The sequence below is a fragment of the Pelodiscus sinensis genome, chromosome 18 (assembly GCF_052426305.1).
Source record: "Pelodiscus sinensis isolate ZL-2025 chromosome 18, ASM5242630v1, whole genome shotgun sequence".
NCBI lineage: Eukaryota > Metazoa > Chordata > Testudines > Trionychidae > Pelodiscus > Pelodiscus sinensis.
In genome coordinates this window covers 31,438,052-31,451,883 of record NC_143069.1, presented here as the reverse complement: position 1 = coordinate 31,451,883, position 13,832 = coordinate 31,438,052, and the positions used below count along the sequence as shown (strand labels likewise).

The window sequence follows — 13,832 nt, the reverse complement described above, 5'->3', positions numbered from 1 at the left end:
CCACGGTGAACCCTGCTCCCCCTGTTCCCTACGCCCCTCTGGCTCTGCGCTGTCCCTGCACCCTGTTCCCCCTGTGGGTCGTGAGTGAGGGGTGCTTGTCCATAGGGAGTGGCTGGACAGGGCAGGTAAAACGCTGTTGTGACCCAGCAGCAAGCAAAAGGGGCGGGGGAGTTTACTTGAAGTGCCTTTGCCTTTCTGTTCCTCCGTTAGGCTGTGTCCAGACTCCATGCCTCCGTCGACGGAGGCATGTAGATTAGCCAGATCGGAAGAGGGAAATGAAGCCGCGATTAAAATAATCGCGGCTTCATTTAAATTTAAATGGCTGCCCCGATCTGCCGATCAGCTGTTTGTCGGCAGATCGGGAGAGTCTGGACGCGATGCCCCGACAAAGAAGCCTTTCTTCATCGACACAGGTAAGCCTCGTGAAACCAGGTTTACCTGTGTCGATGAAGAAAGGCTTCTTTGTCGGGGCATCGCGTCCAGACTCTCCCGATCTGCCGACAAACAGCTGATCGGCAGATCGGGGCAGCCATTTAAATTTAAATGAAGCCGCGATTATTTTAATCGCGGCTTCATTTCCCTCTTCCGATCTGGCTAATCTACATGCCTCCGTCGACGGAGGCATGGAGTCTGGACACAGCCCTAGTCACTATTCATCTTCTCTGAAAGTCTACAGAATTGTTGGGTGTGAGTGGAGGATGTCTACACGGCACCAAATCTTGCTCTAAAACGCTATTCCGACACATCCCTTAATCCTCGTGGCACGAGGGTTACAGGGACGTCGGAATAGCGAGCCTATTATTGCAAAATCAATTTTGAAGTAACGGGCTACTTCCAAAGATGTGGAATAGCTATTTTGGGATCGCGCCCCCGAAATCACACCGCCGTCTAGACGTACCCTGAGGGTATGTCTGCCCAGCGGTGTTATTTCAAAATAACACAGAGCACATCTACAGAGCAAGCCCGTTATTTCAAAATAAAATTTGAAATAACGGGCTTCGTACGCCGACTCCTGCAACCCTTGCTGTGTGAGGGGAAAGGGAAGTTGCGGGGAAGAAGGTTTGGTTTCAAAATCACAGCTATGCAGGCAGCGCCAAAAGTCAAAGTAAGCAATTTCGACTTCTGCTATGCAATTAGCGAAGCTTAAGTTGCGTCGCTTATTTCGAGGTTAGCCCTGCTGTGTAGACGCGCTCGGAGGGGTCCCAGGGTTGTTTCAATTGCCGGACAAAGATCTATTCTGGTTGTAGTGGACATAATGGAATGACCCAAGTGGTTTCAACAGTAGGCTCACAAGTGAGAGACTGGCGGTAGAGAACCTAGTAGGAAAAGTAGCCACCAGCCTCCCGACATAGATCCGGCGCATCTCGGAAGCTACTTTCCGAAGTCCATCAAGCCAACTGCAGTAATTTTAAGTCCACGGCCAAGGACTGCGTGTAAGAAAGCCAGCGGGTTTTCCTGGGCTGGACTGATCTGAACTGGTCATGGGCGCTGGGTGGACCCCTGGCTGGAGGAGACTGGCCCCTCAACCTGCCCCTTTGGGGAAAAGGCAGCAGAGAATTCTATGGGGAGAATGTTGCGTGGGGAGCAGAGACTCAAGCAGTGTCAGAGCAGGCAAGACGCTACGGGGTGCTGGGCTGCAGGGGGCTCGGTAGGGGGCGCTGCTTCTCATCAGCGCAGCACTAGGGGGCGCTGTCTGGTCCAGCTTGACCATCATTTCCAGTGCACCCCCCCTCCCCCCCACACACACATTATACCATGGCACTAGCCGGGGCCTGGCCACCCCATCTCCAGCCAACGGGCCCATCTGGCCCGGCGTCCCGCCTGCCATGCTGGCTGCTTAGCGGGGAGTTCAGGGCACGCCCGTGGTGACAGAGAGACCCAGCTGCCCCCAGAGGGAGCCTCCGGCTGTCCTGTCAGAGAGGGGTCTGTGGCTGAGCGGCAGGTTTGCTCCCTGCCCAAGTCCATTAGCGGGGTGGGGGGAGAGTCACTGCCCCTGTGAGCAGCTTCCATCCCTCCCCCGGCAACCCCTGCAGGAGCTGCAGCCCCAGAGCCCCAATTTCATGCGTCTCCAGAGCAGGGACATCCTGGGCCTCCCCCTGGGAAAAGCCCCTGGCTCTGCAGCTCCCACAGGGGCAGGGACCCTTCGGCCCCAAATCTCCCGCAGCCGCTGCTCCCCACAGCTGGCAAAGCCCCTCATGACGCTGTCCCAGCTCCCTGGGCCCGTGGCGCTCTGCGGGGCCCAGGGCTTGGGGCAGAGCCTGGCTCTGAGTATCCCCTCGTGCAGGGGAACCCCCCCCCCAAAGCATCTGGCCCGGGGCAGGGCTGGGAGCAGGGACATGGGGGCGCTGGGCTCCCACCACTCAGTCAGTTCGGATTTGGTGTGAGAGGGGGCAGGTGCAGCTCCCTCGGTCGCCCGGCTCCAGGCCAGGGAGGGGAACTAGGCCTCTGGCCACCCGGCTCCCGCTTGGCTGTTCCCCTGCACACCAGCAGGAAACGTTTCCCCCAGTTCAGACAGCCCCCCCGGGGGCTCACGGACGGAGGGTTTGGGCAAGTTTCTCTCCTGATTAAAAAAGAACCAGGAGGTGAGTGATGCAGGGGCCAGCCCTGCCCCATTGGCGTCTGTCTGTCCTGCCCCTACCTTGCCCCATTGGCGTCTGTCTGTCCTGCCCCTACCTTGCCCCATTGGCGTCTGTCTGTCCTGCCCCTACCTTGCCCCATTGGCGTCTGTCTGTCCTGCCCCTACCTTGCCCCATTGGTGTCTGTCTGTCCTGCCCCTACCTTGCCCCATTGGCGTCTGTCTGTCCTGCCCCTACCTTGCTCCATTGGCGTCTGTCTGTCCTGCCCCTACCTTGCCCCATTGGCGTCTGTCTGTCCTGCCCCTACCTTGCCCCATTGGCGTCTGTCTGTCCTGCCCCTACCTTGCTCCATTGGCGTCTGTCTGTCCTGCCCCTACCTTGCCCCATTGGCGTCTGTCTGTCCTGCCCCTACCTTGCCCCATTGGCATCTGTCTGTCCTGCCCCTACCTTGCCCCATTAGTGTCTGTCTGTCCTGCCCCCACCTTGCCCTGTTGGTGTCTGTCTGTCCTGCCCCAACCCGTTGGTGTCTGTCTGTCTGTCCTGCCCCCACCTTGCCCTGTTGGTGTCTGTCTATCCTGCCCCCCACCCTGCCTTGTTGGTGTCTGTCTGTCTGTCCAGTCCCTGGGTGTCCAGAGACAGCCCCGTCCTCACAGCCCTGGGAAACATGGAGCAGGGTGAGCTGGGCATTTCAGCTCTGCCGCCTCTGTGAGCCACCTCGTCAGACTCTGATCTCGGAGTCCCCCCGGACTGCGCTGGAGGCTTGGCTGGGGTCTCATCTTGCTCCTCCCACGGTGAATCCAGATGAACTCTTGCATCAGCTCTGGATTCTGGGTTTATTCTGGGTCCTCCACAGCCGGGCGTGGGACACTCTGTGACCTGGGGAACCGTGGTGGAGGGTGTCAATGAGAGTCTGCAGTGAAGGTTAGAATTTGGTTCCCTTTTCCCTCCCTCTACCCCACCATCCTGCATGGTAACATCCCCCCACGCCCACCCCCCACCAATACTCACCCCACCCCACCCCCCCTCCGCCCGGCCAGCCAGCAGCCTGGAAAGGAGACGGCTCGTTAGGGGCCAGATCACAGAGCAACTGGATCCCACAGATCTCAGATCCACCCCCTCCCCTGACATATGCCTCAGTCCCCGTCCCCCCCCCCGATGGGCACACGCCCTGGTCTCAGATCCACCCCACATGGGCACACGCCCTGGTCTCAGGCCCCTCAATGGGCACACACCCTGGCTGTCTCCAATACTCACAGAGGAGGAGGACGGTGGGAGCAGACGCCATGACAGGGCAGTGGGGGCCCCTCAGTGGTCCCACCAATGCCCCGGTGCCCAGCTGCACCCTGCCCGAGTAAGAGCGGAATGAGGAACCGCACCGGGGCTGCAGCTCCAGAAAGCCGGCGAGTCGCTCGGCCCCTTTCTTCCCCGTCAGATGGTTTCTCTGCAACCTCCAGGCCAAATCTACAGTGGGCAGAGCAAAGCCAGAGCCCTGCAGCACCCAGCAAACCACATCCCCCCGTAGCCGCCTGCTCCCTCCTGCAGCACCGCCCAGTGTCCGGAGGGGCCCAGGCTGCCCTGGCCTGTCTAGCCTGTTTGCAGCCACAATGCTGAGCAGAGACGGCACCCCCCCCCCCAGTCACCGCTTCCCTCCCCCCAAACACCTCTCTCCCACAGCAGGGCTGAGATTCCTTCCTGACCCGGCTGGGTAGGACTCAGTGTCCGCCCTGGAGCATGAGGGTGAAGCAACTCAGCCAGCCTCCTTCCCAGCGTGCATGACAGGAGATGCTCCTCTTAGCCCAGTGGTACAAGACAGAGGCAGGCCAGATGGGCGGGGGCTTGTAGTTTCCAGTTCCCACAAGGCCCTGAATCAAACCCTGACAGGAAGCCAGCGATGGACAATGGCTCCTCCTTCCTGAGTCCTCTCACCTTGTGTTCAATCGGCCGGGCAGAGCTCCTGTGGTCAGAGGCAGCAGAGATCCCTGCAACATCCAGAAAACTGTGGGATCCTCAGCCTGGCCAAGTGTCATGTAGTTCTCAGCTTGTCTGTCTGCAGGAGGGTGGACCGGGGGGGAGAGGAGGGGAGGGTCATGCGCCATGCGCCCTGCAGCCGGGGGCTGAGGCACCGGGCTGGGAGCCAGGAGAACCCTGGGGCTGGTCTGCGGGTCCACTGACCCCTGCGCCTATTTCCACACAGATCCCCCTGGGTTACCGTCCCGGCTCCAACCCGGCGGACGAGCCACGTGGGGAAAACTGACCGGCGGGCTTTGCCGGGGGGAGTCGGCAGCAGCCGGGGCCGGGTTCCGTGTCAGAGTCCCTCCTGCCAACGCAACAGAACCGGCCCGAGGCCCCAGCCAGTCACCGGGGAAAGTCGAGTCCCGCGGGGGCGCTTCTCGGCGTCTGTGTGTCCCGCTCGCGAGCTCTGAGCCGGTCCAGAGCAGAGACCCCGTCCCACTGCCGCTGTGGAGCGCCCGGGCCTTCCCCGCGTCCTCGTCTTCCGCTGCCACCTGCCTCCTCGTCCAATCGCGCCCGAGACTCCCCCAGTGACTGCGGCTCCTGGGGGCCCCCAGGAACGCTGCTGTCCCGTGGCAGGTCTGAGCCTCACCCCGACCCACCCATTCCAGCCTGGGCAGATCTCCGTGAACAGGGGAGGGGGCAGGGCAGATGGCGCCTATGGCTCGTAGGCAGAGCCCACGCCACCCTCTGTCATTCTTCACAAGGATCCTGCCCCCACGCCCCCCCCGGCGCAGCGTGTCCAGTTCAAACAAGGGAACCCCGCAGCCAGGTCGGGCTATGCACTCGGTAACCCCCAGGACGGCTGCATCATTTTTAACTAGGGATGTAAAATGTCAGCTAACTAGTTAAACATTACGTTTAGCGGGTTAGCCACTTAACCGCAATCCCTGGTTGGGGCACCGTTAACCAGTTAAGCATCACCCGGTAAGGGTGATCCCTACCCGTTCATCGGTTACATTCCTATTTTAAACAGTGACCCTTTAATCCACAGACACCTTTTAGCACAATTTCAAAAGAACCGTTGATATTAGCCATCAGAAGAATGACTAGAAAGTCCAGAAGACACGAGCTAGGAGGGAAGACTGAAAGAGCGGGATTTGTTTTGTTTGGAAAAGAGAAGGAGAGGGGACGTGAGAGCAGCTTTCAAGTATCTAAAAGGGAGTTGTGATAGAAATGTAGCCGTGTTAGTCTGGGGTAGCTGAAGCAAAATGCAGGACAATGTAGCACTTTAAAGACTAACAAGATGGTTTATTAGATGATGAGCTTTCCTGGGCCAGACCCACTTCCTCAGATCAAAAAAGGGAGTTGAGAGGAGGGAGAGAAATTGTTCTCCTTGGCCTCTGATGGCAGGACAAGCAGCAAGGGGCTTAAACTGCAGCAAGGGAGGTTTAGGGTGGACACTAGGAAAAACTTCCTGCCTGTCAGGGTGGTGAAACACTGGAATCAATTGCCCCGGGGGGGGGGGGGGGTTGTGGAGTCTCCACCTGTGATGTAGTGGGGGGGGGGGGGCTGTACACGCTTGTGGGTCTGGATCCTGTCTGGTTGAATTCACTGGTTGCTGTGGGTTGTGGGTGACCCCTACTGGTCTGTGTCTGTGAGCACTGGCAGGGGTTTGAACAAAGGAAGGGGCGTGACTAGCTGGGGGGGTGAGTGTTCTGTGGGGTGTGACTAGCTGGGGGGGTGAGTGTTCTGTGGGGTGTGACTAGCTGGGGGGATGAGTGTTCTGTGGGGTGTGACTAGTTGGGGGGATGAGTGTTCTGTGTTTTGGAGAAAGGGCAGTGTCAGCATGGAGCAAGCAGATCCAAACCAGTCTAGGGGGTTCAGGGGCCTGTGAATCCCTTCCCCCCAAGGGGCTCTCGGCCTCTCCCCCTGCGCCTCCATTGAGCCTGAGCTGTGCTGTTTCTTGGAGAAGCAATAAACCCACGTTTACGCCACTGGCTGGCGAAGCGTCACATCTGGCTGCGGACGGGGGTGCAGGGTCGGGGGCTCCCCGACGCGCCGTCACACCCCCACTGCAGATACTGAAGAGCTGGTTGGACAGACACCTGTCAGGGATGCTGTATGTGGATGGTGCCTGGTCCGGCGGTGCGGGCAGCGGACGGGACTTGATGACCCCCCGAGGTCCCTTCCAATTCTATGACTCTATGAGAAATAACCACTGGCCGGCCGTGGGCACTACGTTTTGTGGAATGGCTCTGGCGACCCCTGCTGGCCACTCGCTCTGCGTCCCCCCCCTTCCCCTCCCCCGTGTTTTTAGATACCTCAGTTGCTTAACCACTTAAAACAGGGGTGGGGAACCTCTGGCCCCCGACTTGCCTGACTCTGGCCCGCGTGGCTCGGGGCTCCTCCCTCCCAGCACTGGAGGGCTGGAGCGCTGGGTCCCCCCTGCAGGAGGGGAGCCCCGAGCCACGCGGGCCGGAGTCAGGCAAGCAGGGACTGGATCTGATCAACGGGGTGGGGGGCAAAGTGGCTGCCAGTTCCTACCCCCCGCACACCGGCTGGGGAAATGTCATGGCAGTAATTGCGGCCAACGGGAGCAGCGGGAGGCGGTGCCTAGGAATGGCCAGGGAACCCGGAGCCACGTGCATCCCTGGGGAGCTGCACCAGGTAAGTCCCCCCCCCACCATCTAGACCCTGCACCCCCAGACCACTCCTGCACCCTCCCTCCCACCCAGACTCCACATCCCAAGCCCCTTCCCATACACTGAACCCCTCATTTTTGGCCCCGCCCCAAAACCCAGGGGCCCCCCTAAACGTGTGAGGGGGCCGTGGGCAGTGTCTTTCTGCTTCTCAGGGGCCACATGAGTGAGGTGGGTTTTTTTTTTTTTTTTTTGCTTCTCACTCCTGTGCGATCCCCAGTTGAGTTTTCTGTGGGTCGGGGCCCCCAACCCCATCCCTGGCTTAAAACATTCCCGGTACCTCGCCGGAGGCAGCGGCAGAGTCATGCAACAAATGCACTGGACCGAGAATCCCTCCCTGCCTTTCCTGGCCCCAGCGCGGCCGCCCTCCTGCCGCCGCTTCAGCGGCAGAGTGGCCAGCCAGGGGCTGCAGCCAGCCTGCCCATTTCTAACCGTCAGCCCGTGGTTGGGTGGTGCCGGGCTCTGCCTATCCGGGGATCGCGCCATTCCACCCCCATCGCCTGCCCAGGGCAGCGGGTTACCTCAGCCTCCGGGGCGGGGGTGGAGACTCCGTTGCCACGGGTGGGCATTTTAGTTATCCCTTCGCCACCCGCCGCGAGGCCTGGGGTGACAGAGGCTCAGACCGTAGTGGGGGAGGACTGGGAAGTGGCAGGCGTGATGGGGACCCTGATTTCAGTCATGGGGGGAGGGATGTGTGGCACCCTGGGCCACGGGGTCTTGGCCACGGAGGCAGGGGGCAGCACCCAGCACGGGGGGCCCCCCATCTCAGCCAGGAAGGCCGGGGTGATGCTCCATGCAGCAGGGGCCCCGATCTCGGTCCAGGGGCAGCCCAGCATGACGGGGGCCCTGCCTCGGTCCAGGCACTAACCGTGGGAACGTGACAATAACGGTGCGGGGGGGACACAAGCTGCCAGTCACCGGAAACACCCCCCCCCGGGGGCATCACGCTCTTTATTGAGGCCCAGTCCCCGGGCCGTATGAGGGGCTGGGCTGTGTAATCCCAGGAGGTGCCGGGCAGCAGGGAAGCCCCACACTGGCGGCCCCAGAGGCTGGTGACATGGTACCACCCCTCACCCCTCTCGCCATGGTAGCTCCCCTGCCTGCCTGCGGGGGGGGGGGGGCGCAGTTCGACCAACTGCCCCAGGAACCAGGCTGGCCCCCACTGGGCTCCTCCAGGACCCCTCTGCGCCAAGACACGTTTGCTGCGTCCTTTGCCCGGGAGACACAGGACCCAGCCTGGATCCCAGGGCAGCCATAACCCGGGGGGGGGGGGGGGGGCACGGTGGTGGGAGGGACTGGGATAGCCCAGGCTGGGGGGAAGGGGAGGGGGTGGGGGGTCCCAGCAGAGGGGGAGCTGGGGAGCTGGCCAGACGGGCTGGGATAGCCCAGGGTGGAGAGGATGATGTGGAGGGGGCATGGGGGATGGAGGAGACAGAGGGCTGGCTTGGACAGGAGAGGGGTGATTGGTGGGCAGGAGCCGAAGGACTGGGAGGGAGGGGATGGGGCACACTGGGCTGGGGGAGCTGGGGGGGAGGATCCCAGCGGGGGAAGACGGGGAGTGTCCATGCAGTGGAGGGGACAGTGGCTCCACCTTCCTTTAGTTGCCTGCGGACCCACAACAGCCTGTGAGGGGAGAGAGGACCCTGTTAGCTGCACCCCTGAGAACCTCCCCTTTTTGGATAGCAGGGCTCCCAACCCCCCCTCCCTGAGAGCGGGGCGGCTCAGCCCTGCTCCTCCCACCAGGGGCCTGGCCAGACCCCAGCCCTCCCCTGAGCGTGGGGAGCCGTGAGAGGGCACCAAGCGTGCAACAGACTGGGGGGGGGGGGACTTTCCCCCAAACACCGCCTGGAGGCTGGGCTGCAGTGGGAGGTGGCAGAAATCAAGAGGATGGCATTGCAGGGGGGTGCAGGTACCCTATCGGACTGCTGGGTTCTCTCCCTGGCTCTGGGAGGGGAGTGAGGTCTAGTGGTTAGAGGGGGGAGGGGCCTGCGATGTAGGAATCTGTAGCATGGCTCCATCCCCACCCGAGCACCCACTCACCAGCCTCAGCCTCGCCGGCGTCTCTCCTCCCAGCAGGCCTGGGCGACGAAGAGCAGAGCCAGCAGCAGAACAGCGGCCCCCAGACTCAGCCGCAGCGCGTTGATCCGGCTGCAATCGGTCCCCCCCGACTGTGAGCCTGGGGGGCGGGATAAATACCTGGCTAGAGATCGGCCGTCGCCACTAGTGTCCCATGGCGGGTGGGGGAAAAAAGGGAGAGGGGAGAGAACCCAGGTGTCCTGCTCCCCCCCCCCCCCAGGCTCAGACCCCCTAGACTCCCACACCCATCCCAGAGCTGGGTACACTCAGCCCGTCTCCCCCCCCCCCCCCACATGCCTTCTCCATCTGCTAGAAGCCGCCGGTCCAGCCGCTCCCTCACCTTCAGTCCACACCTCTGTGTCATTGACAGCCAGGTCCCCACGGCTGCCCGGAGCCTCCCGCCCGTATTGGCAGCTGAAGGCCTCGTGGGGGCCCAGGACCTGCTCTTCCGGGAGATCGAAGCCGGCCGGCTCGCCGTTCCCACTGGCTGCGATCCAGCCCAGGGGCTCGGGGTCCCCGACTCTGTACAGGAGGAACCAGCCGCCCGGGGCGTCGGGGACGGAGCAATTCACCCGGAGCGTCCTGGCCACGTCCACGAACCGCTCCCAGGGGCTGGGGACATCTGGAAGAGCCGAGAGCCCCCGTGAGACGCTGCTGCCTCTCCGCGTGGCCCTGTCGGGACCCGACCCGAGCCGGGTCACTGGTCTGCAGGAGGGGCTTCCAGCCACGGAGCCCACGGGGCCACCCCACAATGCACCGGGGGCATCGCCCACCCTCCCTGGCTCGCCCTGCCAAGCACCCACAATGCACTGGGGGCATCGCCCCCCCTCCCTCGCTCGCCCTGCCGAGCACCCACAATGCACCGGGGGCATCACCCACCCTCCCTCGTTCGCCCTGCCGAGCAACCACAATGCACCGGGGGCATCACCCACCCTCCCTCGTTCGCCCTGCCAAGCACCCACAATGCACCGGGGGCATCACCCACCCTCCCTCGTTCGCCCTGCCGAGCACCCACAATGCACCGGGGGCATCACCCACCCTCCCTCGTTCGCCCTGCCGAGCAACCACAATGCACCGGGGGCATCACCCACCCTCCCTCGTTCGCCCTGCCGAGCACCCACAATGCACTGGGGGTATTAGCCTTCCACATCCCTCCAGCCAACCCCTATTTCCTCCATCCCTCCATTTTTCCTCGTCTACCCCCTCCCCGTCCATCCCTGCCTCCCTCCCTCCATCCACAAACTCTCCCGCCTGTGCCCCGTTCCCTGACCCCCCGAGCCAACCAGTCGCTCTCCTGGGGTCGGGTGGGAGCTGGCGCCCCCTAAAGGAAGGGGCCCGGTGTCCCACCCCCGCATACCTGTGACCCTGAGCTCCAGGGGGTCGCTGGCGTTGGACCAGACGAAGGGCTCGTGGACGGTGTGATAGTAGCAGGTGTATCTCCCCGTGTCAGCGGCGCTGGCATTGGCCAGGTGAAACTCGGCGGTGGGGGGGTCCCCGCGGGGCGCCCGCTCGGTCCGGAACTCCCGCGCCTGGTACAGCACGAAGCTCATGCCTGCATACGGGGCCCAGCACCGGATCGTCCAGGTCTGGCCAGCCAAGACCCCCGCACCAGGGCTGACGGCAATGGACGGCTTGGGGTAACGATCCGGCCCTGGCGCTGGGGAAAGCAGCGTGTCAGGATGAGCTCCTAGGTACCCCGAGCTGCAGGTGGGGGGCAGTGGGGAGACCCTGGTATCCCCCACCTGGGTCAGCCCCATGGGGCTATCTACCCCGGTATCCTGCTCCCTCCCTGCCCCCAGGATCAGACCCTCGGACTCACCGCTGGTGATGTTGGCAGGGTCGCTGAGCGGAGACTCCACCCGCCCCCCGGCCGCATCCCGGTTCCAGTAGCCGCAGCGGTACTGCTCGCCGGGGCCAGTAGCGGGCAGCAGGAAGGTGACCTCCGAGCCCTGCACGGGGGCCCGCTGCTCAGCCACAGAGCCCGGTGCGCCCTCTCGGTGCAGGGTGAACCAGCCGCGGCGGAGCGGCTGCGGGATGGAGCAGCGCAGCCGGACCCCCCCCTCCACACCTGGGGTCGGGTCCCAGATCAGCGATGGTTTGGGCAGGGCTGGAGACAGAGAGCAGGGCGGGGAGTAGTGAGGCCTCTGGGTGACCCCGAAACAAGCCTCCCTTTTCTCCTCCCCCCCCCCCGCAATCTGCCAGCTACACCCCCTTCCTGCTCTGGATTCCCCTCACCCCGCCCCACACACACCCCTCCAGCCCTACCCCTCACAACCTGCACCTTTCCTTCATTCCTCCACCCAACCGAGGGGCCTCCATGAATCCCGGGGGTCACCCCCCCTTTATAGAAGAGTTTCAATGGCCTGTTTAGCCCTCATCTGTTCTGACAGAAATAGAACCCAGGCATCCTAGCTCCCAGCCACCCCCCCCCCCAACCACTAGACCCAACTACCCTCCCACAGCCAGGGGTAGACTCCTGGTGTCTGGGCTCCCAACCCTCCCGCGCCAGCCCCCTTCCCAGCTGTGGGGCAGGATGCTGATGGGGGGCCAGGGCAGCGGCACTCACCGACAGTCAAGAGGAGGACTGGCAAAGTCACGGCCATGCTGAGCAGCAGCCGGGCTAGCGATAGGGAAGTAGCAGGGATGGGACAAGGCACCCAGGGCAAACCCTGCCCTAGGAAATGAGCCACCAGCCACGATGGAAAAACCTCCACTTCCCATTCTGAAGGGGGCCAAACAGTGTGGGGGGGGTGGGGGGAGGAAAGTGACAAGGCTGCTGCACTTCTATTAGGTGCATTACGGTAGTGCCAACCAAACTGGGCCCCCTCATGTCAGTCACCACCCGGGCCACCCTCCCACTGAGCTCTGGGTCCCCCCCAAAAGCTGCACAGACACCCCCCTCCCCCACTGAGCTGGGGGCCCCGTCACGCCGGACGCTCCTTAGGGCTCACAAAGGAAACTGAGGCACGGAGCAATTCAGAGATTTGCCCAGGAGCACATGGGATGAAGTGGGGGAGGGGTGTGGCACCAGGAACGGGACCCAGGTATCCTGAGCCGCAGCCCTGTGCCTTACCAAGCCTTAGGCTGCCATGCACGAGGCCAGCCAGCCAGCCAGCCCCGGGAGGGGAGTGGAGGGGAGTGGTTGGAGCAGGGGAGCTGAGTGCCAGGGCTTCTGGGGTCTCTTCCCAGGTGAGGCAGAGCAGTGGGGACTAGTGGTAAGAATGGAGGGGGAGGGGGCTCGGACACCGGGGTTATTTCTCTGGCCCTGGAAAAGCAGTGGAGTCTAGTGATGAGAGCAGGGGGACTGGGCACCAGGATTCCAGGTGCTCTGGGAAGGGAGTGGGGGCTAGTGGTTAGAGTGGGAAGGGGTTTGGGGCCTGGACTCCAGGTGTCTCTCCCCAGCCCTGGGAGGGCAGTGGGGGCTAGTGGTTAGAGCAGGGATGGGGGCTGGGGGCCAAGACTCCAGGTTTCTCTCCCCAGCCCTGGGAGGGCAGTGGGGGCTAGTGGTTAGAGCAGGGAGGAGGGCCGGGGCTGGGGGCCAAGACTCCAGGATTCTCTCCCCAGCCCTGGGAGGGCAGTGGGGGCTAGTGGTTAGAGCAGGGACGGGGGCTGGGGGCCAAGACTCCAGGATTCTCTCCCCAGCCCTGGGAGGGCAGTGGGGGCTAGTGGTTAGAGCAGGGATGGGGGCTGGGGGCCAAGACTCCAGGTTTCTCTCCCCAGCCCTGGGAGGGCAGTGGGGGCTAGTGGTTAGAGCAGGGCCGGGGGCTGGGGGCCAAGACTCCAGGTTTCTCTCCCCAACCCTGGGAGGGCAGTGGGGGCTAGTGGTTAGAGCAGGGAGGAGGGCCGGGGCTGGGGGCCAAGACTCCAGGATTCTCTCCCCAGCCCTGGGAGGGCAGTGGGGGCTAGTGGTTAGAGCAGGGACGGGGGCTGGGGGCCAAGACTCCAGGATTCTCTCCCCAGCCCTGGGAGGGCAGTGGGGGCTAGTGGTTAGAGCAGGGATGGGGGCTGGGGGCCAAGACTCCAGGTTTCTCTCCCCAGCCCTGGGAGGGCAGTGGGGGCTAGTGGTTAGAGCAGGGCCGGGGGCTGGGGGCCAAGACTCCAGGTTTCTCTCCCCAGCCCTGGGAGGGCAGTGGGGGCTAGTGGTTAGAGCAGGGAGGAGGGCCGGGGCTGGGGGCCAAGACTCCAGGTTTCTCTCCCCAGCCCTGGGAGGGCAGTGGGGGCTAGTGGTTAGAGCAGGGCCGGGGGCTGGGGGCCAAGACTCCAGGTTTCTCTCCCCAGCCCTGGGAGGGCAGTGGGGGCTAGTGGTTAGAGGGGCTGTCTCCAGGAGTCCTGTGCCCAAGGCTGGGTGCCCCCCAGCGGGCTCAGAAAGTCCCGGCTGACTCAGAGGAAACAGCTGCGTGATGGGGGGGGCCGGGGTTCCCCCCGTGGGGGGAGGGGCTCACGACTGCCCCCAGCCCCCGGGGCTCAGGTTTTGGGGGGAGGGGAACCCCCAGGCGCCCCCACCCCGCGCAGGCCCAGGGCGGGTCTG

The 13,832-nt window shown here is 63.3% G+C and overlaps 1 protein-coding gene across 1 annotated transcript in view; it reads right to left on the bottom strand.

The window, feature by feature from the left end:
- LOC142825574 (immunoglobulin superfamily member 1-like) overlaps positions 1-12,047 on the bottom strand; it is a 40,747-nt gene extending 28,700 nt beyond the window's left edge. The window contains exons 1-5 of the mRNA XM_089770441.1: positions 11,871-12,047; positions 11,124-11,411; positions 10,662-10,961; positions 9,645-9,926; positions 9,279-9,404 (exon numbers count right to left, since the gene is read on the bottom strand). Of these exons, the coding sequence (XP_089626567.1) occupies positions 9,279-9,404; positions 9,645-9,926; positions 10,662-10,961; positions 11,124-11,411; positions 11,871-11,907 (1,033 nt within the window). The 5' untranslated portion in view covers positions 11,908-12,047. The remainder of the gene's footprint in view (positions 1-9,278; positions 9,405-9,644; positions 9,927-10,661; positions 10,962-11,123; positions 11,412-11,870) is intronic.
- Positions 12,048-13,832: the final 1,785 nt, after the last annotated feature.